Source organism: Malaclemys terrapin, chromosome 1 (assembly GCF_027887155.1).
Source record: "Malaclemys terrapin pileata isolate rMalTer1 chromosome 1, rMalTer1.hap1, whole genome shotgun sequence".
Taxonomy (NCBI): domain Eukaryota; kingdom Metazoa; phylum Chordata; order Testudines; family Emydidae; genus Malaclemys; species Malaclemys terrapin.
The window spans coordinates 135,532,311-135,557,251 of NC_071505.1; the positions used below are offsets into that span (position 1 = coordinate 135,532,311).

The window sequence follows — 24,941 nt, forward strand, 5'->3', positions numbered from 1 at the left end:
GGCAACATGTAACATATCTTGGTTCTCTTCTTGTCAGGTGGTCATGAGAACTTTGCCAAAATGATTGATGAGGCGGAGGTGCTGGAGTTTCCCATGGTGGTGAAGAACACACGAGGTCACCGAGGTGGGTGCAGAGATGTGGGGAAGAGGGGTGTGGTGGTAACCAGCATTGCAGGGTTCCATGTGTGGTGAAGGGAAAGGATTTGAAGAGGCTTTATGTTGGGGGTTAGACTTTGATTTCATTCTCTGTCTAAATCCTTCCAACTTCTGAATTGCTTCTGAGCATTGAACAGACTTCAAACTTGGGAGGCAGTTTTTAATACAGCTGGTAATTTGTTCAAGGAGCACAGAATAGAAATAACAAGGATCCTGCATGTGGTGCATTGGCAGAGCTGTGTGAGGAGCCAGGACTGGAATAGCAGAAGGTTTCTACAGCTTTTGATTGAGTGGCATGGGCACAACTGTGGAGAGAGGCTCCAGGACTTGGAATAATAGTGGAATTGAGGGGAAATTTCTAAATAGGCTTAAGAGACTACATCTCTGTTCAGTGAACCTTAATATCTTTTTCTTTCTGCTTAGCTTTGTCAATAGTTGCAAGGCAATAAGTACCAAACTGGACCTAAATTCTACAACAGGATTTCTGATTCTGTGACATTGGGCAAATTCAGCAGCAGCTTCAAATAACTGAATAAGAACCTCATTTTTGTAATTTAAATGTTAAGTGTTAAATCCGTTTATCTTAATGTTAAATCAGTATATTATCAAATGAAGACAGGTGTAAACTGATGTGTTTCCACACAGGTGATTGCACCAATTTAACTAAATTAACTTTAAAAACTGATTTTAGTTAGTGATGAAAGTTTCTTATGTAGCCAGAGCCTTAGATTCTGGAGCATGATTATGCAGCAAAGGGTGAATTTCATATTTGTGGAATATGTGGGACCCAGGATTTTACTTGACACTCTATGGTATTCTGCTGATTAGATCTACTAAATAAAATCAATTAGATAGTTTACAGCTATCAAATTTCTTCTCCTTCTCCAACCTGGACTTGCATAAACCCCTGTTTATAAGGGGTACTTTAAAATACACTTAATCCGGTGTCTCTGTTCAGTGCCGTTTCAGTGGCATGGATTCTTAGATGAAAAGCTTCCCCCTAAATACTTTGAAATTAAATACAGAAGAGCAGATAGCAAATGATATTTTAGAAAACTATGGCTTGCGTGTTATATATGGTGAATAAATTTAACCATTCACATCTAAGGCCATTTGCAGTGCAATTTGCATCAGTGCAAATGAACACATCGTTTTTTATCAAAATGCCACACATCTCTGGTACCACATAATCCCACTGAAATGGGCAATTTCCTACCATCTTCCAAGTCCTCGTTTTTTTCATCCCCATTTTGGGAGCACAGCAGCTGTGAGAGTGGGGAAGTAGGGGATAAGAAGCAGCATGAGGAGAATGAGCTTACGTGCTGTCTGGGACTGAGTAGGTGGTACCAGGACCATCTTAAATCCTTCAGAAGCAGAGCTCCATTATTGCTGTCTTTTGCAGCTCCATGTTATATAGGAGTCTTTTGCTACACAGACCCTAAGCCCTGAAGGAGCAGAGTCTGCTGATGTGGTACCCCCGACACAGTACTTCATCTCCTCTTCCTTCTGCTTTTTTTTTTCCTGTTTCTTCATTAAACGAACCAGCTTATCAAGGGATTTTGTAATGTTGTAATGTTGCAGCATAATTCAGTGAAGCTCTGCCACATAAATTGGTGGTGCCTTACTGCAAAAATGTAACTCTAATGTGCCACATAAAACAAGGGGTATCAACAGAGGAGGAGAGCAAGTAAGAGGTAAGGCTGATGAAGGAAAGGAAATGAGTTGCAGAGTAGTGGAGTCTGTTCCCGAAGTGCCTTTCACAGACACCAGAGAGGTTACGTGGAGGGATGGGAAGTTTCTGTGAGGTGAGCTGAGAAAACAAGGTGAGGAGTAAAAAGAACAAATCAGAGATTGGCTGAAGCAAGTCTTTAGAATAGTTTGCTGGTAAGGGGCATTGAATTTCTAAAGAATCAAGCTAGCCCTCTTTCACCAACTGTCAGGATGCCCCACAGGTTCTTATTTTTAGTGGAATAAACTGCTGAAGTTGTCATTTTATCAGCTCCATCAGAGTCAGTCACAGCTACATTTCTGTCTAAACCCTTATGCTCCATTGGACGTCTGTCACCCCAGTACTGGGTTGTTGTGGGTATAGGGGTGCTGTTTTCCTCATGTATTATAAGGATTTTACAGCAGTGGACTTATGCCATAGCGTACTTCCTACAGTGCATCTGGGTAGAGTTCTAAGTTAACTTTGTTTTTATACCTTGAAGTTCCAGCTTTCTGCCTGAAATGGGGGAGAAGTTTTGCTGTTGGTTGCATGTGTGCTTCTCTCTGTGGTTTGTGACTCCTCTCCTCTCTCACCAGGCACCTGTCCCAAAAGGGGTGGGAGTTACAAGGCCCAGTTTCTCTATTAAAGAGCCTTTTTGACTGACTTACCACCCTGACTGTCTCAGTACTTGATACATTCAGCAGCACTGAAGCAGTTGAGTACTGGTCTAGACAGGAGAATGTGTAAAGGGATATAAAATATATCCAGCTCATGAGGATAGGCAGGGTTTTTTGGAGATTCTTCATGTGCTGAATCTATAACACAACACAAGACAAGTCTAGTGGTTCTTGCCCTCTTTCACCAGTCCCCACTCCATGTTTTCTCTTGGAACAGGCAAAGCTGTATTCCTGGCACGAGATAAGCACCATTTGGCAGACCTGAGCCATTTAATTCGTCATGAGGCCCCTTACCTGTTCCAGAAATATGTCAAGGAGTCCCATGGCAAGGATGTGCGTGTCATCGTGGTAGGCGGCCGCGTGGTGGGGACCATGCTGCGCTGCTCAACAGATGGAAGGATGCAGAGCAACTGCTCACTTGGTAGGAATGGCATTGTTTGTGGTCTTGATTGGAATTTGTGGAGCCCAATGGGAGAGGAGTGGCAACCCCAATTTAAATGAGAAGTTTCGCATTTTATTTTTTATTGATTGATGTTTATTACAGTAATGCCTAGGGGCCACCTGAGAATAGGACCCATTGTGCTAGGAACTGTACAAACATAGAATGAGACAGTCCCTGCCACAACGAGCTTATAGTCTAAATAGATAAGACAGTGTGGGAGAAAAAGCAGAGTGAATGATGCAATGGTGGCAACTGTCATGTTAGTGCCATGGTATTTTTGTTCTTTCAGTGGGGTTATATTAGAAAGGGATAAGCTAGATCAGGGGTTCTCAAACTTAATTGCACTGTGACCCCCTTCTGACAACAAAAATTACTACAGGACCTCAGGAGGGGGGACCGAAGCCTGAGTCTGCCCAAGCCCCGCCATCGCAGGGGGAGGGGAGGCAAAGCCAAAGCTCCACCTCCCCAGGCGCGGGGGTCAAAGCCGAAATCCAAGGGCTTCAGCCCCAGGCAGGGGGCCTGTAACTTGAGCCCCAGCAAATTTAAACCAGCCCTGGCACCCCCATTAAAATGGGGCTGCACCCCACAGTTTGAGAACCGCTGAGCTAGATAGAAAGACACAGGAAAAAAGGGGGTGGGAGGGATTGGAGCAAACCAACCAGCACAGGGGAGAGAATGTTCAGAGTACAAACTGGAGAGAGCTGCCTGACATCAGTGTCTGTCAGCCCCTGCTTAAAGTGTTTAGTGCAGCTGCTGGACCAGCTTCAGTCTCTGACTGGCTTCTCCGTGCAATTTCTTCCCAAAGACACATGGCTCCTAGTGCCCTCAAAGTTGTGGGGTGGGGGAGAATGGGTCCTCTCCTGCACAGTTCTGAGTCTGGGGAGTGCTGTGGGGGGAGAGTTGGCCCTGGCTGGGCCCCATTTTTACCTCCTCCTTCACATGCAGTACAACTTCAGTTTTCAAAATGTTATGGGAGATCAAAAATGTTTGCATAATTGGGGAATTGTCAGTGTAACAGGTACAAGGGGACATGACTCAGTTTGAGAGAGGACTTGAGGAAAGGTGTTTCAGATAGAATGCTCAATAGCTTAATTCTTCCTAAGATGCTGAGCATCCACAGTTCTCATTAAAGCCAGTAGGAGCTTTGAACATCAGGCCATTAGTGTATATGGCACACTAAAGCAAAGATCCCAAAGAGCTTGGCAAAACATGTGCACATACATGTCTGAAATCCAGATATACTTCTGAACACTTACCCACCCACCACTGAAATATAGACATTCTGGGGCAGCTGTTTTAACATTGAACAGCAGTGCTATGTAATATTTTAGTACAGGAAATGAAGAACACTCTATACAATTGAAACTGCAAGGGGAATTGTAGGGAAACAAAATAACTGCTATCCAAGCTAGAATTCAACCTGGACACTGGAGTTAAGAAATCTGCAAAAAGATTTTTAAAATGTTAGGTCAGCAGCACCCCCTTTTTTTTTTTTGGGTGGGGTGGAGAGACTACTTTATACTGAGTAAAGGTGGCCTTAAAAGGTTTTTGTTAAATGTTTTATGACTTTTCACCTTGCAATATTTGGAATGCTATGTCTGGTCCTTCCTGGTCTTGTTCAAAGGCTTCTTAAGAGTGCTTAGAGATATGTATTGGGAGCCCAAGGTTATTATATGGGGGGTTGCGAGCTGTCAGCCTACACCCCAAACCCCGCTTTGCATCCAGCATTTATAATGGTGTTAAATATATAAAAAAAGTGTTTTTAATTTGTAAGGTTGGGGTCGCACTCAGAAGCTTGCTATGTGAAAGGGATCAGCAGTACAAAAGTTTGAGAACCACTGGTGTAAATGCTTCCTACGTCCACAGAAAGGGTTAGGTTGAGCTAACTATGTAGGACAGGATGCAAAATTTTTTGCAGCCCTCACTGATGTAGTTAGGTCAATCTAATTTTTAAGAATAGTCTGGCTTAAATGTTAAAAAGAAAAACTCAACTGCTTAGCTTTCAGGCTTATCTTTTGTGATGTCATATCGCTAATTCTTCAGTTACCATAGTCTTCCAGGATAACGAAGGTCTGAGTAGCTAATAGGAGAAGCAAGCAATGCTCTGAGGTGGGGGGCAGAGGGATGACACGGTCTCAGACCACCTTCTAACGGAACAAAGAAGGAAAACAGACACATGGCTTTTTTTTTCTTCTTCGTCTTCCTTTTTTTTTTAATTTGCAGGTCAACTTTAACACCCCTACAATTAAAAAATGTGTTGATATCCTTCCTGACCAAAAGTGGTCACACCCTTCCCAGCAGTACTCTGGATTTGCCTTGGATGTTTCCCATCCAAGAACTGAGCCATCCCTACCATGCTCAGCCGGTGACTTTTGACCAGATCGCAGCCTGAGGGCTGACCCTTATTTTCCCTTTTGCCAGGCGGTGTAGGGATGATGTGCTCACTGAGTGAACAAGGCAAGCAGCTGGCAGTCCAGGTGTCAAACATCCTGGGGATGGACGTGTGTGGCATCGACCTACTGATGAAAGATGATGGCTCGTTCTACGTCTGCGAGGCCAATGCAAATGTAGGTTTCATTGCCTTTGACAAGGCTTGTAATCTAGATGTAGCTGGTATCATAGCGGACTATGCCGCTTCTCTCCTTCCCCCCGGTCGCTTGACGCGGCGTATGTCTTTGCTCTCTGTGGTGTCCACGGCCAGCGAGACTAGCGAGCCAGAGCTGGGCCCTCCAGCTAGTGCCGCTGTCGACAATATGAGTGCTAGCTCCAGCTCTGTCGACAGCGACCCTGAGACCACGGAGAGAGAGTTGCTCACCAAGCTCCCGGGGGCTTTATTCAACATGAACCAGCTACTAGCCAATGAGATCAAACTCCTTGTGGAATGATGCCACGTGTAAATACATGACCAACAAAACTCCTGTAAATTTTTTTTTAAACCAACTTGCAATGCTGTTTATCAGAGAAGCTCAGGGAGATGAATGGAGTGGGGAGAGAATTAGTCAAAAGAGTGAGATTAAAAGGTGCATATTCTCTGATTGCTGCTCTTACTTTTTAATCCTGCAGAACATATGATTGGTGTCATTTTTTGGCAGCCAATCTCTAGTCCATGATACCCAGTTCAAACCCACATAGGGATTTTATTTATGTGCAGCTGTGGTCCCAAGCTTATCGCAGAACACGTGTATGGATGGGGAGATATTACAGCACAATTCACACTTCTGGTTTTGGAATGCTATCTTGCAATTCTCCAAAAGCATCTGTGAACTAATGCAGCTGTGAACTCTCTCCTACCTCTTTAAGAGCTTGATCTTGTGAATTGCTTGAGTGCCTTTAGTTTCCAAGAGAGCTGAGGGTGCTTAAGGTCTGATATTTCAAAGGTGCTGAGCATCTGCAGTTCCCATTCACGGAAGTGGGAGCTGTGAAAGTTCAGCATCTCTTAAAATCAGCCCATTGTGACCTTGCAGGATCTGGCCTTAAGTGATGGGGCAGGGACAGGAAACTTGAGCTTTTAGTACAAACCTGCGACTTCTGCCATCTCAGTATTAACTGGCATGTGTCCACAAAAATGTGTCCATATTCGTTTATAAAGCTTTTGAAGGGGAGATGTTTTTTAAATTTGTGTTTTTTATCATTTTAAATCCTGGGGCAGGTATGTAGAGGAATCAGTCATGTTCTCATTGATGGCAGAAGTGGCACGTTTTAACTATTTTTGCACGATTGGAGGAGATAAACAGCATTGTAATGTTTGGTGTACAAAATAATGTTTAATCCAATGTGAAAAAGAATTACAGTAGTTTAAAACAAATGTGCATTGACTTGTATTTGTTAGTGTTTTAGTCTTTTTGAGAGAGAGATGCTATGTTAATGTTCCATTTTTTTTAATACATGCTAGTCCAACACACCCTTCTCTATGCCTGCATCTTTAACAGTGGCCAAAGTGAGAACACCACAAACTATTTAACAAAACACTGACTTGAAGCCTGTAAATCATTCTTTTATTTTTGTCGTTTTTTTCCGGGAAATGTGGTAGGGTGTGGAGGAGGGAAAAGGTTGGTTGAAACCTCGAGGACATTTAGGATAAAGGTGAAGTTCGTTCATTACCACTATCACTAGGCTTGTATTTGCCACATTGAAAATGTCTAAACTCTGATGTCAGCTGAGCTCCAAAGCATGGATCCAGGGGAAAAATACCACAGTTCTTGGCTTTGGGAAACTATGCAGCAGATTTAAAAAAAAAAAAAAAAAAAAAAAAAGGCTCAGCTAGAATAAAAATATAAAAGGCCACAAGCAATGAATAGATGGATCCTGGACCCTGTGTACGTGTGCGTGCTTTGCTTTATTTCGTTTTGGTTTGGGGCTGTTCAGTTTCATTTTTTCAGGCTGATTGATTTTCTTTCCTCAGTCCTTCTGGCTGTGCATTTTCTCATTCAATTTGAGCAGTTTTGGGAAACAAAGAATCAAAACAGCAGTGTTGGGTCCATTTTGAAGTCCCCATCTTCCTCCTCCTCACCTCCTGCTTGTTCCTTCCCTCCTTCTGGGTTCATAAAGCACTGGAACTATAGATATAGATATATATATAGATAGTTATATATAGATATATATATGCGCCTCTTTTTAGGGAAAAAAAAGGTAAAACGTTTACGACTGAAAGATGGTTTTGTGAAAAGAGGGTTTGGAGGGGGGGTTGTGTGTGTGCAATGCTGCTGTTATCTGGATACTTTAAAGGAGCATGTCCCATGTATCCGCTGAGGCTCTGCGCTTCCTACCCCTGTGGCCCCTCCTCACCTCTCCGCTGCTCTGCTGCTTTACCACTCGCTCGGATCTTAAACAAACACAACTCATGGACACTACGGAGAGAGACTTCAAGAGGCAATAAACAGAACAGTATTAACCTGCTTTCATGGAGGTTTGATCATGCTTATTTGTACAGTTTTTTTTTAATTTTAAAAAGGAATGTAATAAAATGAGGGTTTTTTGTAGAATTAAATATTATTATTATTAAAAACAAGTGGAAGGTTGATTGTTGATGTTAGCTGATGGAGTGATCCAGATGATCCAGCAACAAAGAAGTTTCAGCAGTCAAGGTCATCTCTGAGGTTTTATTTCTGAGCCTTCAAGTGCACAGATTATAACAAAAGAACACAAAGGTTTTCCCTTGTATAAAAAATCAAAACACCCCAGCACAGGTTACATCCAACCCAACTTTCTAGTTACTGGGTGGGAAAGCTCTGCCTCCTCACAGCTCTTCTCCCCGCATCTGCTTACTTAAGGAGCTGTTTTTTAAATAGTGTTCTGTATTCCCTTTGAGACCCTGACTGAGCCTGCAGTTTCCAACTCTACTTTAATATACACACTGTGAGCACCTGTGTGGGATATAAGTGAGGGAGGGCAGACAAGTCAACTCCATGCCAGCTGGAAGTAATCAGCTAGAGCCTCTGCACTACTGTCCCAGTTAGTAAAGATAACTTGTTGGAAAGAGGCTGGTAACAGCTATAGGATCTGAGCTGTCTTGAGTCCCCACATTGCTTGAGAGAATAAGGCTGTGGCAACAGGGACTTGTTAATGCATCTCACCTTTAGAATTTCCTACTCACACTTCAGAGTAATACAGATTTGTGAAGTGGTACACATACTTTTATTCTGAAATACACAAGCAAATGGACTGAAGGGTATCATGTTGTGGCTGGCTCCCTTGTAATGAGATCCTCTTGTGCGATTGGTGCTTCTTTTGCAAGATTGGAGAAAAGTCTATGGGTAGTGCTTGTTATGGGGGAGGATCAGGAGTTAAAACTTTACATACATTCATGTAGACAATAATTCTTGATATTGCTCATGGAAAGCCTTGCTGAGGATTCAAAGCTTTGTCTATTTGAATCAATCTTGTATGTTCCTCTCCCCAACCTACCCATTGTTCCATGGTCAGTGAGATGTATGGGGTGGGGAAGAAAAAATAGGTTTCACATGTAATACAACTAAAAAATCAAGCCTGTGCTAATTAAGAGATGTCTCCCATCACATTTAAACACTATACAGCTCAGCACTATGTGCTATGTTCTCTTCACTTCCACATCCTAAAGAACACTTTCCATATTCCAGTGCCTTAATAGAGCTAACATTACCTGTCATATTCTGCTTTGGAAGCTTATATTGGAAAGGAAACGTAATCAAGATACACTGAGGTGTTGTGTGTTTTTTTGTTTTTGTTTTTTTAAAGGGCTGATACAGATAATGATGGTGCATGAGTTAATATGTCTATTTTTTTAAGGGAGGGGAGAGAATCTTGAGTGAGCAAAGCAGAAACTTTTGTTTGCAGAAATAAGTTTCTTAATTTAAACCTGATGGAATTTGTTATCCTGTTTGTAAGTGATTTTTTTGAGGGGCGTGGGGGGAAGGGTTGTGAATTTTTCTGCTGTGAGATTTGATCACGTTTACAATTCCTTGTTTACCATGTTTAATTCTAAATTGTCTGTATGGCTTTGTATATTAAGTATTTTTTTTAATTTTTTGATGTGTTTTATAAAATCGCCCCTTTCTGGAATGCTACAATGCCTCATCTGTAACACATGATGGAAGAGTGATGCTCTGTATACACATGGACTATTTTTTTTTTGGGTGTTCCACCCCCTCCGAGCTATGTGGTCATGCTTTGATGGCTTTTCCACGCCTGCTTCACATTTGCAATCTTTCATGTGTGATATCTGCCCAGGAAACGCCTCTGGAACTACAGTGTATGTTGGCCAAAAAAAGAGGACATTTCTTCAAAAGTTGCACTGGACTTTTAAATCCAACCTGTGAAATCAGTAACTCTTTCTAAATCTCCTCTCTTCTTCCTCAAATGCAAAAAGCCCTGGTTGGTTAAATATGTAAGGGGCCTCACGGGCTTAGAGAGACTTTGTGAAAGCAACCCGTGCGTACAATATCTTTCTCATGGCTCACTCTTTTTGAGAAGGTTTATGGGCTTTATGGCTGGTGTGAGACACACGACCCACTCCTGTTCTCTCTATGGAATTGTAGGTGCTCAGACAGGTAACCTCTGCTGCTACTGTTTTTTTCTTCATTTTTAATTTTTCACTGTTCTAGGAATTCCTTTAAAATGTTAACATATTGCAGGATTTATAACCAAGTGTTTGCTGCCTTTTCCTTTGGTTTTGTTTTTCTTTTAAGTCTCTCTTGACCTTGGAGAGAGTTCCGATGGCGGATCTTAGCCCACTGTTGGTAATCTCCAAACCCCTTGTGTTCCAATTTTCAGTTGAAATGTTCGGGTTTTTTTCATTTGTTTAGACCAATTTCACAAAGTGAAGTGTGGGTTTTGGGTGGGCATTGTAATTTTGTTTAACTGAAATTGTTCTATTTTGTGTGTATTATTTTTTTCTTTTAAAAAAGATGTGTTCTAACAGTTCGCACTTTCTTACTGTTCTTTGCAAAACTTTTCAGGAGCCAAAAAAGTCAAACAATCCAGAGAAAAACTTCCCTTCTCCCCTTTCTGATGGCGAGAGTGAGAGCTTATGAAAAGTCCTTGAGAATGTTCCTTCCTAAACTTTTCTCCCCAGTAATGCAAGCTGGTAAAACAGTAAACGCAGCAGTTTGGTGGCATCCAAAACCGACCTGTTGGCAGGTAAATTCACTCTTTCTGCTCTTTTTCTTTTCTTTTTTTTTTTTTTTTAACCCTCACGTGTTTGCCTTTCTTCCTTCCCATTTCCCCCCATCCACCCCCTAGTTTGATGAAGCTTCTCAAAGGATGTCTTCAGTATTGAGGCTTAGAGAGCAAATCCTACTTTCCTCCCCTCCCCCTCCTGTGTACAAGCTAGATTTTAAGAAATTTTTCAGGGTTTCTCCCTTAATGTGCTCAGGTGAGCCACTGTGAGGGTGGGTTAAATACCATTGCTGTGTCAGAATGATTGAAGGGATGATGTCTAACTGCACAAATGCGACCATCCTCTGTGTGTATCTCTACTTTTTCCTTCCAATATGCTATTCTGGCTTAAGTTTTCACAGGGTTATGGTGCTTCCCCAGGTGCACGGTGAGCACAAAGTTTAACAGCATCAATTAGCAGTTGAAAGGTATGGAAAACTAGTATTAAAAAGGTTGGATTAGGGTTAAAATTTTGCAGATATGGGGGAAGTGGCAAATGGGAGAATACCTCTGCTAAATAGAATAACCTTTGGACTATCTGTTTCAGGCATTTCTAATGATCCTCCTAACTATAATATCCAAGCACCAATAAATAATTTGCCCTTCTGTGGTACCTCCCATCCACTGATCTCAAAGCACTTTGCAGATGTTGACAGTTTAGCCTCCCAAATCCTTTGTGGGGTAGGCGATTCCTTGTTCTACAGGTGGAGGCAAAGATGTGAAGTGGGTATGGGAGGGAGTTTCTAAGCAGGGCAAGTATGACACTTCAGGCTGGCTTACAAGTGCTCCCTCATATAATTTATTTCTGGGTATGCCTGCCCTTCTTTTGAAGATCTTTTGTATATGTGAATAACTCTGATCTTTGTAGGCATTAAAAAAATTCTGCTTGTGACCTTCTCAATTTGTTTCCTCTATGCTCTAGAAAAGAAGAGTGCTTGTGTATTGAGCTTGTGTGAGCAGCAATACTCAAAACAAGATATGGGGGGGGGGGAATAATTTTAGATAGAGCCAAATTTTGCTCTGTTATGCTAATCTGAAATATCAGTGAAATGACCAGATTTTCAAGGGTATAACAGAGTATAGAATTTGTGCCTTTAATTTTACATGCAAGATAATTGTACAGACCTGTTATACTCACATTTCCAATGCTTTTTCCTTTCAGACACACCCACTTCTCTCGTCTCACCACTGGGCAGGCCTATTCCTTTATTTGTGTATATTTTTGTGAATCAGCTGCTGTAAGACAGTGTAACACTTTCAGGCTTTCAGGCATGTGGCTGGGTGTCTTCTGTTTTGGGGAAAGATCTGCGGATTTGTAATATTCTTCCTCCTCCTCCTCCTCTCTTCCCCTCCCCCCCCCCCCCCCCCCCCCCCCCGTTGCCCTTAAGTTAACCAGATCTGAACTTGCCTCTAGACTTTGCAGCTCAGACCCACAGCTAACACATTTCTTCGAAGTTTTCTTGGTGGTAGAAAATGTTAAGTCCTATAGTGTTTATAAACAGGCTTTGGTGGGAAGCGTAGAAGAGAAACGCTATTGCAGTCCACTGAAGCTAATGTCTCAATCCTCTACTCTCCCACCCCTGCCTTGTTGCTGGAATGGCTTTCAAAGCCTGATATTAATCTTGCTTGTGTCCAGTGCTTTGCAAAGGGTGTTGGGTGAGGGGAGAATGTTGGAGAAACTTGAATAAGCCTTGGCACCTTAGACAAAGGGATCCCAATTGTGTAATTATGTGAGTGCTGAACAAGAACTTCTTCTATATGCCCTTCTGCTGCAACAGAATAATAAAACTGGTAGGTGGCAGTAGCAGAAGAAGGAACTAATGTGGCTGGGACCTGCGAAACCTACAATTCAAGGAGAGATGGATTGCAAAATGTTAACTGAAGTAAGGGGGACAGAGGAGAGAGGCAGAGTCCTTGAACTGTCACTTTAAATGGTGAGTGTGATTTTACTCAATTCTTACCCATCATAGGAATTGTCATAGTAGAATGGACACCTTGGCCCTTCTCGACTAGTGTCATCTGACGTTCAGCATCCCACTTCCAGCTGCCTCTGACATGGGCTAACACAGTGGTTCTCAAACTACTGTACTGGTGACCCCTTTCACATAGCAAGCCTCTGAGTGCGACCCCTCCCCATAAATTAAAAACACTTGTTTATATATTTAACACCATTATAAATGCTGGAGGCAAAGCAGGGTTTGGGGTGGAGGCCAACAGCTCACGACCCCCTATATAATAACCTTGCGACCCCCTGAGGGGTCCCGACCCCCAGTTTGAGAACCCCTGGGCTAACACTTGGATATCTGAGGGAGACATAAGCCTCCATAATACTACGTGTTGTCAAATGGGAAGAAATTTTCTTCCTGACCCCCAGCCAGTGATCAGCCCTGAAGCCACAAGACTCATAGCCAATATGTTTAGCTACTCTGTGTGCTATTCACCTTATATGAATATATAATCCTTTCTGGAATTTTTGAGTATTAATCTATAGTAGCAAACACCACTTGATAAATATATTTAACATTTCCTCCCCCCAAATACTTTCCTTTGTACGTTAAAAACAGTCACCTGTTTAATCTCAAGTGCTCTCGTCGTATTCTGACAGGTTTTCATCCATTTAGTGTATGTGGGGAGCATTAACTATATATTGTGTAGCAGGTAACTAGCTGAATATCTTAGTTTTATAGTTCATGCTAGTCAGTGCCGCCTAGGACGCCACAGTTGTCACTTTGCTGCACACCGTGGCCACTCAAAATTTCACAGCAACAGCGGAGATCCTCTTTCAGTAAATGCACAGGGCTCAGCCGCTTGAACGGAAGGATATGCCATTAGCAGCAAAGAGGTTGACACACAGTTAAGCCATTCTGAGTCCAGCCAGTAGAGAGCAGTGGTAGGTGTACTAGTCAGTTCAGTGCATTATTTCCTTAGAAAAACATTTTTCAAAATCTAATGTGAATAGAAATGTTTTCTATGATACTCCAATAATAATAATTAATAATTAATTAATAAAAGTCTTCTTGGGACTTATACTGTCCCCTCTACTATTGTACTGGTGCATGTGAATATAAAGTGAAACTAATCCATCAGGTTCAGTGTTGTTGTAGCCATGTTGGTCCTAGGATATGAGTCCTCTCCTCAAAGGAAACCTGCAAAGCATCTTCAAAAGATGAGCCTGGGAAGGTAAATTTGTAACTCTGCTGGACACACAAAAACCATGGACATAATAGAAACACTGCTTTTATGACTCTTTCTAACATACCTTGCTGCCTACTACCTTCCTTTGTCCTATGACTGCAGAGGTGTTAATTGCCCACTTTATTTTAAGTGGTCTCCTACAACATTTGCCAAATCCTTATGTGTAACAGTTTGTCCCACCTTGTATTTAACTTGAAAACTGTGGTTACCTTCCCCAGACCTCAGAAAGAGCTCCATGTAGCTTGAAAGCTTGTCCCTTCCACCAACAGAAGTTGGTCCAATAAAACATACTGCCTCACCCACCTTGTTGTGATCTAGTTGAGTAAGTCAAGTTGGTAAGTGAAGTGCAAAAAGCTAAGTTGCTTACAAGGTGAAATGCGAAAGGCTTCAAAATAATATTTAATAATCAGTGATGGAATTCATTTAAAAAAACCTCCTGATTATACTTGTTATATAGAATATCAAAGTTTTATATAATAACCGAATACAAGGAATTAATACAGCAACAAAAACAAACCCAACATGGTAAGCAAAAAGCTATTGAACTAGGAAGAGGCTAAGAGCAGAAGCCATTATAAAATCCACTCCCATATCAATATGCAAATGTTAATTACTGCATATGATACTTAGAATACTGTATGTGATAGACACACTAGAAATACGGTGAAAAGGATATTGTGTGGTCTTCATGGAAGACAGAAGCGAAAGATACTGGAAACTACCTATTCATTGGCCATGCAAAGCAGGGTCTAAGGTTATGTCTACATTGCACTTTTGTTGGTAAAACTTTTGTCACTCGGGTGTGAAAAAAACACACCTCTGACCAACAAAAGTTTTACTGACGAAAAGCACTGGTGTGGACAGCGCTTTGTTGGCGGGAGAGCGTCGAAGTTACTGCCCCTTGTTGGGGGTGGTTTTATTTTCTCTCCAGAAGAGCTCTCTGCTGCCGACAAAGGGTGGATACACTGCGTGCCTTACAGCAGCAAGTCTTTAGCACAGGGGTGGGCAAACTTTTTGGCCTGAGGGCCACATCGGGTTTTGGAAATTGTATTGAGGGATGGTTAGCGGAGGGGGGCGTGGCCCGCCCCACCCATCCGCCTCTAGCCCTCTGACGCCCTACCCCCAGGACTCCTATCCCATCCAACCCCCCCGTCCCCTGAAGGCCCCCCAGGACCACTGCCCCATCCCCCCCGTCCCTGCTTCTTGTCCCCTGACCGCCCCCAGAACCCCCGCCCCTGACTGCCCCCCACCGCCCCATCCAACCGCCCCCTCCTTCCTGACTGCCCCCCCCCCCCGACCTCTGCCTCCATTCAACCCCCCTGGTCCCCAACCTCTGACCGCCCCGCCCCCTATCCACACCCCCGCCCCCTAGGGTGACCAGACAGCAAGTGTGAAAAATCGGGATGGGGTGGGGGGGGGGGGTAACAGGAGCCTATATAAGAAAAAGATACAAAAATCGGGACTGTCTCTATAAAATCAGGACATCTGGTCACCCTACCTGCCCCCTGGCCACCACCCCGAACTCCCCTGCCCTCTATCCAACCGCTCCCTGCTCCCTTACCACGCTGCACTGGTGGCTGGCGGTGCTACAGCCACGCACTGCGCAGCACAAATTACCAGATTAGGCCAGGCTCTGCAGCGGTGCTGCCCCAGGAGCTCGCAGCCCCGCCGCCCAGAGCATTGTGCCGGCGGCGGGGCAAGCTGAGACTGCGGGGGAGGGGGAACAGGAGGGGAGGGGCCAGGGGCCGGGCAGGAGGGTCTGCCGGCCGTAGTTTGCCCACCTCTGCTTTATCAGCACAGCTGTGCTGTAAGACATAGCCTAACACTCAGCCTGATGGCATCCATGTTTCTGTCTGTCTTCCTCCCAGACAGAAAGAAAAGAAATGAGTGGGGGTGGAGATAAGGAAGGGGGGCGGGGCACACCTTGCCCCTGGCATAGAGGGAGGAGCTGGTGAGGGTTACAGGGAGTCCCTTAAAAAGAGAGGGTGGCACACAGGTAGTTTATGAGGAATAAAAGGATGCAAGGATGTGCAATGCACTCAGCCCGCAGAAGCAACAAAATGTCTGACCCTTTTGTTATAATGAACACTATAAATCTGCAGCATAGTTCACTGCATTTGGCTTCTAAATCAAGTACCTTGGAAGTAACTTGTAAAATGTGCAGCCTGCCTTCTAAAATAGCTCTGTTATTAACTGGCAAGACAGACAGTTCTGCTGTCAGTCCCACTAGGATGTCTTAAAGTCCAAAAGAAGTTTCTTGCGGTTATAGCGCATTGATATGGCAGAAGTGTTACTTGGATGTGATTAAAATGCATACAGTGAATAATATATCGTTGCTTTTTTTCCTTCAGTAAGACTATCCCCTGTTCACTTTGCACTTAAATATTATGCTTGGTTAAATACTAAGGGCAAAATCCTGTTTGCTTTACTTATCTGAGTAGTCCCATTAAAACCATCTGGAGTACTTATTGTGTGGGAAGTAAGCAGGATTTGATCCGAGGTCATTGCAGAGGGCACAAGAAACTAAGGTCTAGGTGCAAATTGGAAAGGTGTTTTGAGTAGAGATTTGTAGAGAGTTCTGTTTAGTGGAGTGATACACAAATGCTGTTCTAGATGGCGGGAGCTTTAGGGAGAAGGCTCTTGTATTTACAGTCAAGAGACTGAAATGACGAGAGCAGATTGTGATAGTCAAGGCAAGCGGAGTCAAAAGCATAGCTGGGTCTTTCAGCAGCAGTGGAGTAAAGACAGCAAAAGGGAACTTGCTCATCCTTAGCACTCCCCAACTGTCCATTGAGAGGAAGAAAACAAGAAACATACCCCCCCCCACACACACCCTTCTCCCCTCCCATGGAAAAGGCTTTTCAGCCTTCACACGATGGAGGAGGAAAACTGAGTGTTGCAGCGGACCTAGGGATGGGCATGGTGTAGACACCAGCACAGCTCCACTCCATAGAGACAGATGGTCATTCTGGTTAAAAATGCTGCTATGTTTCTTGTAGTAAAATGACAATTTTTTACCCAGAGTGAGTGGAACAGGAAAACCAAGAGGCGTGAGGAGGGGAGATAATAGTCAGTCTCCTAACCAAAAATGTTGGTCAGTCTCATAACCAGGGCCCTACCAAATTCATGGTCCATTTTGGTCAAATTTACAGTCATAGGATTTTAAAAATCGTAAATGTCATGATTTCAGATATTTAAATCAGAAATTTCAGTGTGGTGTAACTGTAGGGGTCCTGGCCCAAAAGGAGATTGCAAGGGCCGGGGGGTGTCAGAAGGTTATTGTAGGTGGGTTACGGTATTGCCATCCTTATTTCTGTGCTGCTGCTAGCACCAGTGCTGCCTTCAGAGCTGGGCTGCTGGAGAGCAGTGGCTGCTGGCTGGGAGCCCAGCTCTGAAGTCAGCACCACCACCACCAGCAGATAAATAAAGATGGCATGGCATAGTATAGTATTGCCACCCTTACTTCTGCACTGCTGCTGGTGGGGCACTGCCTTCAGGGCTGGGCTTCTAGCCAGCAACTGCTGCTCTTCGACCATCCAGCTCTGAAGGCAGGTCAGAAATAAGGGTGGCAATACCACGACCCCCCTCTTTTGGGTCGGGACTCCCAGTTTGTGAAATGCTAGTCTCCATGAAATCTGTATAGTATAGGGTAAAAGTACACAAAAGACCAGATTTCACAGTCCATGACGTGTTTTTCACGGCCATGAATTGGTAGGGTCCTACTCATAAGGCATCTCCAGCTGCTCTTGGTAGTTGAATTGGGGAGGTAGGGGTATAGAAATGTGAGCCTTGTTCACAAAGGCAAGGCTTGAGGTAGCCATTTTAGGTATTCAGCAAAGGCTTCTGAAATGCAAGAAAAGTGGGGATTAGATTAATGTTTTTCTCCCTTTTTGCATGTCAACATCTATCTAGTCTGCTTTCCCCACCAGATGCAGCACAGAGCAGTGCGCCCTGTGTTTACTGCAACCCCCCCCCCCCACGTAAAGAGATCCAAGATGGGAGTGGAATGGCTTGTATTTCTTTTCATGGGGGAGGGGGGGAGGGAGGTGCTTCAGCAACCCTCCCCATTCCCCCGCCCTGCCAGCATGGATTAGGCTGGGACAAAGAGTGGCATTTACATTGTGCTGAGGCAGGGCATTGTCAGGGTATTTCTCCATTTTCCTTTTGTTCTCTTCAGAAACACTCTTTTTTCCCCCTCTCCTCTACAGAATGTCAGATAAAAAGTGCAGGGGCTGGGTGGGGTGACAGAGAGGGAGTGGGGACAGTTTGATAGCAAATTGAAACTCTTTAATGGCATGACAAGCAATGCAAGTGTTGCCAAAGTATATAAATGACAGTGACAGAGAGGAACAGTATGGAGGAGGTTCAGTAGATTGAACATTTGCTCAGAAGAGGGTTTTGTAAAAAGATATCAGTGGGTTTCGTCCCCTATGTCTATTTGGTGGTATTGTCCATTTCTGATTTGGTGGCAAGTTGCTGAATAGGAAAGACAGAAATAGCATCACTAGGATATGCAGAGGTTTCTCTTTGCTGTAGCACTGTTCCTAAGAGCAAAGTGCCTGGGGGTGGGAGAGCGATGATTTTGTCACTTCATTGCCCATTCCCAGTCTCTGGAATTTCTCTCCTGTAGGGAGCAGAGTGGGAAGGGGGAGGGGAACATGGCTGCGTTTTTGGAAGGCAGTAATTTTGCCTGTAAAATAAAAGGTTTCATCTAGTCTGGTTCCAATCCTGCATTCATTGATATTGCTGGGAGAGGATCAGACCTGCTGTTTAGTAGGTGATAAGGGAGGAAGAGAAACAGAAGGAGGGGGAAGTTGAAAGTGCTGCCTGCCTTGAATAACTGCATCCTTTGTGGCTGGCTTTTTATAGCTTCCTGGTGTGGTTGTGTATATGTCTTATTAAAAGAATGGCTGGCTGCAGAAAGCCCTCTGCTGTTGAGAGTTGAGATCGAGGAGGGGGGGATTAGACTGCACGGGTACCTAGCCAAAACCTACCTACAAATGAATTTTAGTTCTAGGGCTTGGCTAGACTAAGATTAAAGGTGTTTTTCTTTATTTTAATGTTAGCTAAAATGTTTAAAATAACATTTTCAAATGTCTGTAGAATGGGCAAGTTGTATTTTAACATGCTAGCTGGTTGAGGGCAATTCCCAGGAGGGGTTTTAACACCTATTAAAATACAGCTTGCCTGGTCTACTCTAGAGTTTTAAAATATTTTAGCTAATGTTTTAAAAAGACACCTTTTACACTAGTCTAGGGATACCCTTTCAAATACTGTCATTTAGACTCTCTTCTCCCCCCCCCCCCCCCCCCGTGAACACCCAGATTCATTCCACAAAGGGAAAGAGGTAGTGTTGGGGTCCAGTCTTTACTCCGTCTGCCTGCATATTTATACCATGCTCAGCATAATAGCTGATGGCATGGGGAAGTTCTGTTTTGGGGCACACTACAAAAATTTTTCTTTGAATTTGCAGAGACTAATAGATAAAACTGCTACAGAAAATGGCAGCTGCTTTCTGACCTCCAATTATTTTTTCGTTATTTTTTACTCTGGTCCTGTACTGTTGTTTCATTTACAGATACACTGCATTTATGTAGCAATGTTAAATCCTTGGGTTAAACTAGGGTAGTATGAGATGACCTATATTTTGTGGTTGGGCAGCAAACTAGAATCTAGTTGATAATAGATACTGTTTTATGGTAACATAAAAAATTTTGTATCGTTAGTGTTCAGAGGGATTTTTAGTTCTGAGTCCATCATATGAACTCTTTGTATTATATGGTGGAGTCTTTGGTAAATGGTGCGGTAATTCGTGTTTGACAAGAAGGATGCTATTATGGTTAAATCACTTGGACTGAGAGTTAGAAATCCTGGGTTCTATTCCTGCCCTTGCCACAAACTTGCTGTTACCTTGAGGAATTCATTCAATTTCACCACGCAGGCTTTCTCCATTATTCACAAAAGAAGCATGGGGGGAAATTGAGCATACTGACTTCCCTCATGGGGATGTTGTGAGGCTTAATGCATTAATGTCTGTAAAGCACTTAGATTCTTGGAAGGGAGGAGCTGTAGAAGTGCATATTATTCATATTCTTATTACCTAGATAAGTAAACAGGAAGTGCTGTGGAGCACAGCTCCATGAACCCAGAGACCTAAAACTTCAGCAGAGAGAGGGGAGTGGGTAGTACTGGTGCGTGTGTATGTGTGTGTATGTATATATATGTACTAGCTCCACTTTTCAATGCTTTAATGCAGTTGTGGGGTAGAGGCCAAGATGGTTAGTGATGGCAGTGTGTTTGTGGTGGGCGATGGGAAGACAGCTGTGGGTCTGTCTAAACCTTAAAGACTTCATTGCAATTTTTATAAGAATATGATTTCCCCTGGCATCCTTGTGCAAAGTTTTTCTTCGTCACCACTTTGGTGTGGAATACTGTGTGTCAGTCAGTCTCCGCTCTCTCCTATAGGTATTGGCATTTTGCTGCTGTTGTATGTTATGCACACAAGTTTCAATATACTCTAGATGCTTTAGGAAGACACTCAAGATGAATTGCTTAAGTTTCTTCAGGGGAGTGAGAACACCATACGGCCCCATCCATCTGACAAACACAAGGATGATAGAACCCACACCAGCATTCTAATGACCTTCCCCGCCCATCTGTGGGGCAGCACATGGGAGCAGTAGCCCAAAATCACAGTCTGCTGTATGAGGCTTTGTACCCCTCCCTGAATGCCAGAAATATTTGTCTTCCATGTGGCAGATTCTGAGGCTTTGTCAGTGGGAGAGCTGGGGAGAGAGAGGTTGCAGTTTGACCCTGCTAGACTTTTTACATTTCTCTCCATATGGAATATGTCTGCAGGAATGTAATACTGGTGAAAGGTGCTGGATCAGCAGCCCCAGAGATTGAAATCCTCTATCCACAGGACAGGTAACACACAGGCATCAGTGGTCAGACTTCTCTCTCAGGGCACACAGCCTCCACTGCACCTCATCCCCTGAACTGGAGGGACCTTCCTTAAGGTCAAGAGGGAAGTTTCGGTCTCCATGGCCTATTTAGTTCTTGGCATGTCTACCAAGACTGCCAATTGGTGGTGGTAGTTTTTGTGATGCCTGCTTGAATTTCTGATTGTATATTCTCATGAAGGAGACTGATTTTCTGTGGTTTATTTCTCTAGGCATTGTGAAGCGGCAAGAGATCTTCCTTTCCCCTTTACGGGAACACTTTTCTCTCTCCATTACCCTCTCGATGATGAAGGGATGAGAGAACAGAACTGCATAGGTGTGGGACGACAGCCAGAGTTTGAGATGAGATGATAGCAGCCACAATGATGCTGCCTTTGTTACATGGAAAAACTAAATTAAAGTGTTGTGAATTGTAACTCACAGAAGTGTGAGGTTCTTTTCAGTAGCTGTTTCTCTGCAAACGTATTGTTCTCTTCCTCTGTCTTGTGATTAATTTCTTGAAGCGTCAGCTGACATCAGAAATGTGCTGACCTCATAGCACTGGTACAGTGAAGACGATTTTAAAGATACAGGATGGAGAATTTGTATTTCCCCAGCACCTTTCATTTTGAAGGATGCCAAAACACTTTATGGAGTGGGCATAGGGTAGGGTTGTGATGAATTTACTTTCCCAAATGCGTTAGAAACCAAACTGCGGGTTTTCAGTTTTATCAGATCTTTGCTATAAATGCAGATAATAAAACAAGTGACTTAAAAGAAACAAAAACAAAAAACAAACAAAAAATGTTTATTATAGCGAGTTTTAAAAGGAAAATCAATAAAACTATAATACAAAACATATTGTAATGACCTACGGCAGAGAGTGTGTGCACCAGTCAGAACTGCTCAGCTGTGTGTCAGGTCACGTATTGCTGACACCAAATGGAAATTCTTTAAATGGTTAAATTAGAGACTGTGCTTTTGGAGTAGGAGGTTCTGAGTTTTACCCCAACTGTTGCTATGAAGTTCCAAGCAACCACAATAAAATACTTACAACAGTGATGTCCTAGGTAGCCATATATTTGTTCCAATATCTATTTCATGTGATAGTTAGGAATGTGTGTTAAAAAAAGAACGTGAGATGTAGAACATGCATATTCTGAACATTTCACCATGGTAGGGAACTGCAAGATATTAGTAAAATACAATATATAAGAAGAAAAGTAAATTTTGACTAATGCTTACTTTATAATTTGCCTTCGGAAAGTTTTAGAAGTGTGTGCTGTAAATTTGTTTCAATCTTTATAAGAAATCTAAATTGACACAAAGTCAATGAACTCTTTCTTCCTGATAGAAGCCAAGGACTTCAGTTTCACATCCCTCTTTAAGAGCCAGGGCAAAGACTTCAGAAGGCTTTGCAAAGTACTATAAGGATTGACAAAATTCAATGTTGTACCCCTTTGCTGAGAACTTCTGGACATGCAAAACTAGAGCCAAACTCAAGTGCCATAGCTGACGGCAGCTGTCCTAGAATGTTCTGAGAGAGAGAGGTGGTGTCTGTTCAGGACCTAAAGCACAAAAAGGGCTTTTTAGGTTAAAACTAACTACCTGCATCCGACCAGGCTGAAGCTGGCGCAGTTTAGGGAGCACCAATGGAATACATTTCATGCAAAAAGCACTACTAAGTAAGAAGGTAAAATGCAGTGTTAAAGTAGTTAAAGTTTCAAAATACAATTCAGGCTGAGGCCAAGAACTTAACAGGACTCAATAAAGGATTAGGCCTTATATGAATAAGAACATCTACAGTTGTTTTAGATAGGAAACTAGGGTTACCGTATTTCAACAATCAAAAAAGAGGATGGGAGGAGCCCCGCCCTAGCCCCACCCCTGTCCTGTCCTAGCCCCGCCCCTGCCCCTTCAGAACTCCCAACCCTCCCCCCCACTCCTTGTCCCCTGACTGCCCCCCAGGACTCCACCCCCTCCCTAAGCCTCCCTGCCTCTTGTCCCCTGACTGCCTCCTCCTGAGACCTTCCCCACATCCTAACTGGCCCCCTAGGACCCTACCCCCCTACCTGTCCCCTGACTGTCCCAACCCTTATCCACACCCCCACCCCCTCACAGCCCCCCCCAGAACTCCTGACCCATCTAAACCCCTCTGCTCCCTGTCCCCTGACTGCCCCCTCCTGGGACCCCTGCTCCTAACTGCCCTCCAGAACCCCAACCCCTACCTAAGACTCCCTGTTCCTTATCCCCTAACTGCCCCCTCCTGAGACCCCCCCACCTGTACCCTGACTACCCAAAACCTTACACCCCCAACCCCCAGACAGCCCCCCCCGAACTCCCTGACCCATTCAACCCTCCCCCCTGCTCCCTGTCTCTTGACTACCCCCTCCAGAACCTCCCTGCCGCTTCTCTGCCCCCCGGCCCCTTTACTGTGCTGCAGAGCAGCGCGCTCGACAGCGGGGGAGGGGAGCAGGGTCGGAGCTCCAGACGAACAGCCCAGCCGGCGATCTGTGAGTGCAGGGAGGGAGGGAGGGAGAGGAGGGGAGTGGTGTCAAGTTTCAGGAGGGAGGAGGGGGAAGTGCAAGCAGGGCTCTGGCTCTGGCTTTTGGAGCACCGGCTGCTTTGTAAGCGGCGCGCACGCTCTGCATGGGAGGGGGGAGGAGGGGAAGTCCGGACATTGACAAATTCCCCCCGGACGCTATTTTTAACCCGAAAAAGCCGGACATGTCCGGGGGAATCCGGACGAATGGTAACCCTATAGGAAACAAATATCTAAAGGATATAAACTCTAATGGTTCTGGGCATAAGCAATCCCTAACTGCCTGGGGTCATGAAGAAATTTTCCTTAGGGGCATATAATTCCATAATAGTTCATTGTGTGCGTTTTACTCCCTCTAGCATTCGGTACTAGCTACTATCTGACAGTGCACAGGATGTGATAGACCACTCATCTGCTCTGGGATGTCAGTTCAACTGTAGTCCTACATATGAAGCACTTTGCACTAGTTCAATCTGGGGATCACCAAGGCACACCAAACTGTGTTATGAGGTCCACATCTTGAGAGGAATTGTTACAAGCTCCCTAGTCAAGTATAGATGGGAAGTGGAGGCAGACTGCTGCCATCTAGACTTTCAGAAGCCTACTAGGTCCAAATGTGTGCATGGTTTGATAGAAATCATCATACTGAAATGTTTTTGCAGAGCTTTGTTATGGGCTGGGTAACAGAACATAAAAATATGCTGAAGAAGGGAGCTGACTGCAGTGCCCCAGCAATTTGATCAGCTATTCAAAACAAAATCCTAGGTGCTGAAACTGGCTAACCAGTAAGTCACCATTCTAGGTGAATTCTTTCACTCCTTTCTGTACTGCACAATGGTCCACAATTCTCTTTCCACATGATCCTTTGTGTTGAAATTTGAAAAACACAGTGGTCCCTGGAGGTCGTTTTCCCCGGGGGTCTGTGTTTGGTCAGCATTTAGGTCACTTGCCTGTTGTGTGTATAATCTGGGATTGCTTTACGCTGTTGTGGTTATGAGCTGCTATGATTTCATACGGCTTGTTGACTTTTTCTGGATGAGGTTTGTACCAAGAAAACTACCATCATATTGCTCCATGCATGATGAGCCGCATGGTCCGAAGCAAGGGGCATCCGGCAAGGAACCAAGACATTTAAGCTCTATTCCTAGCTCTGCCACTGATTTGCTGTATGATCTCAAATAGTTTGATACCTTCATGCCTCAGTTTCCCCTTGTGTAAATGGGGGGTAATTACTAAGGCTGTCAATCGCAGTTAACTCATGCGATTAACTGAAATTAATTGCGATTAAAAAAATTAATCGCAATTAATCGTACTGTTAAAAGAATACCAGTTCAAATATATTAAATATTTTTGGATGTTTTTCTTCATTTTCAAATATATTGATTTCAATTACAACACAGAATACAAAATGTACAGTGCTCACTTTATATATTTGAGTACAAATATTTGCACTGTAAAAATGACAAAGTATTTTTCAATTCACCTCATACAAGTACTGTAGTGCAATCTCTCTATCATGAAAGTGCAACTTACAAATTTAGGGTTTTTTTGTTACACTGTTCTGTTTGAGTGCAGTTATGTAAAACTTTAGAACCTATAAATTCACTCAATCCTACTTCTTATTCAGCCAATCGCTAAGAGAAACACA

At 43.7% G+C, this 24,941-nt stretch overlaps 1 protein-coding gene across 3 annotated transcripts in view; it reads left to right on the forward strand.

Moving 5' to 3' along the window:
• Positions 1 to 21,188, forward strand: part of RIMKLB (ribosomal modification protein rimK like family member B) — a 79,912-nt gene extending 58,724 nt beyond the window's left edge. Inside the window, exons 5-10 of one of the 3 annotated variants that reach the window (XR_008446241.1) lie at positions 38 to 124; positions 2,759 to 2,962; positions 5,405 to 5,550; positions 10,417 to 10,597; positions 12,394 to 12,549; positions 20,985 to 21,188. Coding sequence is in view for 1 of the 3 variants with exons in the window: in XM_054040172.1 (XP_053896147.1) it covers positions 38 to 124; positions 2,759 to 2,962; positions 5,405 to 5,868 (755 nt within the window). In the remaining 2 variants the exon portion in view is untranslated. Of the gene's footprint in view, positions 1 to 37; positions 125 to 2,758; positions 2,963 to 5,404; positions 8,002 to 10,416; positions 10,598 to 12,393; positions 12,550 to 20,984 lie in introns of those variants that run through there. The other 2 variants (XR_008446243.1, XM_054040172.1) reach the window with 2 other exon arrangements.
• Positions 21,189 to 24,941: the final 3,753 nt, after the last annotated feature.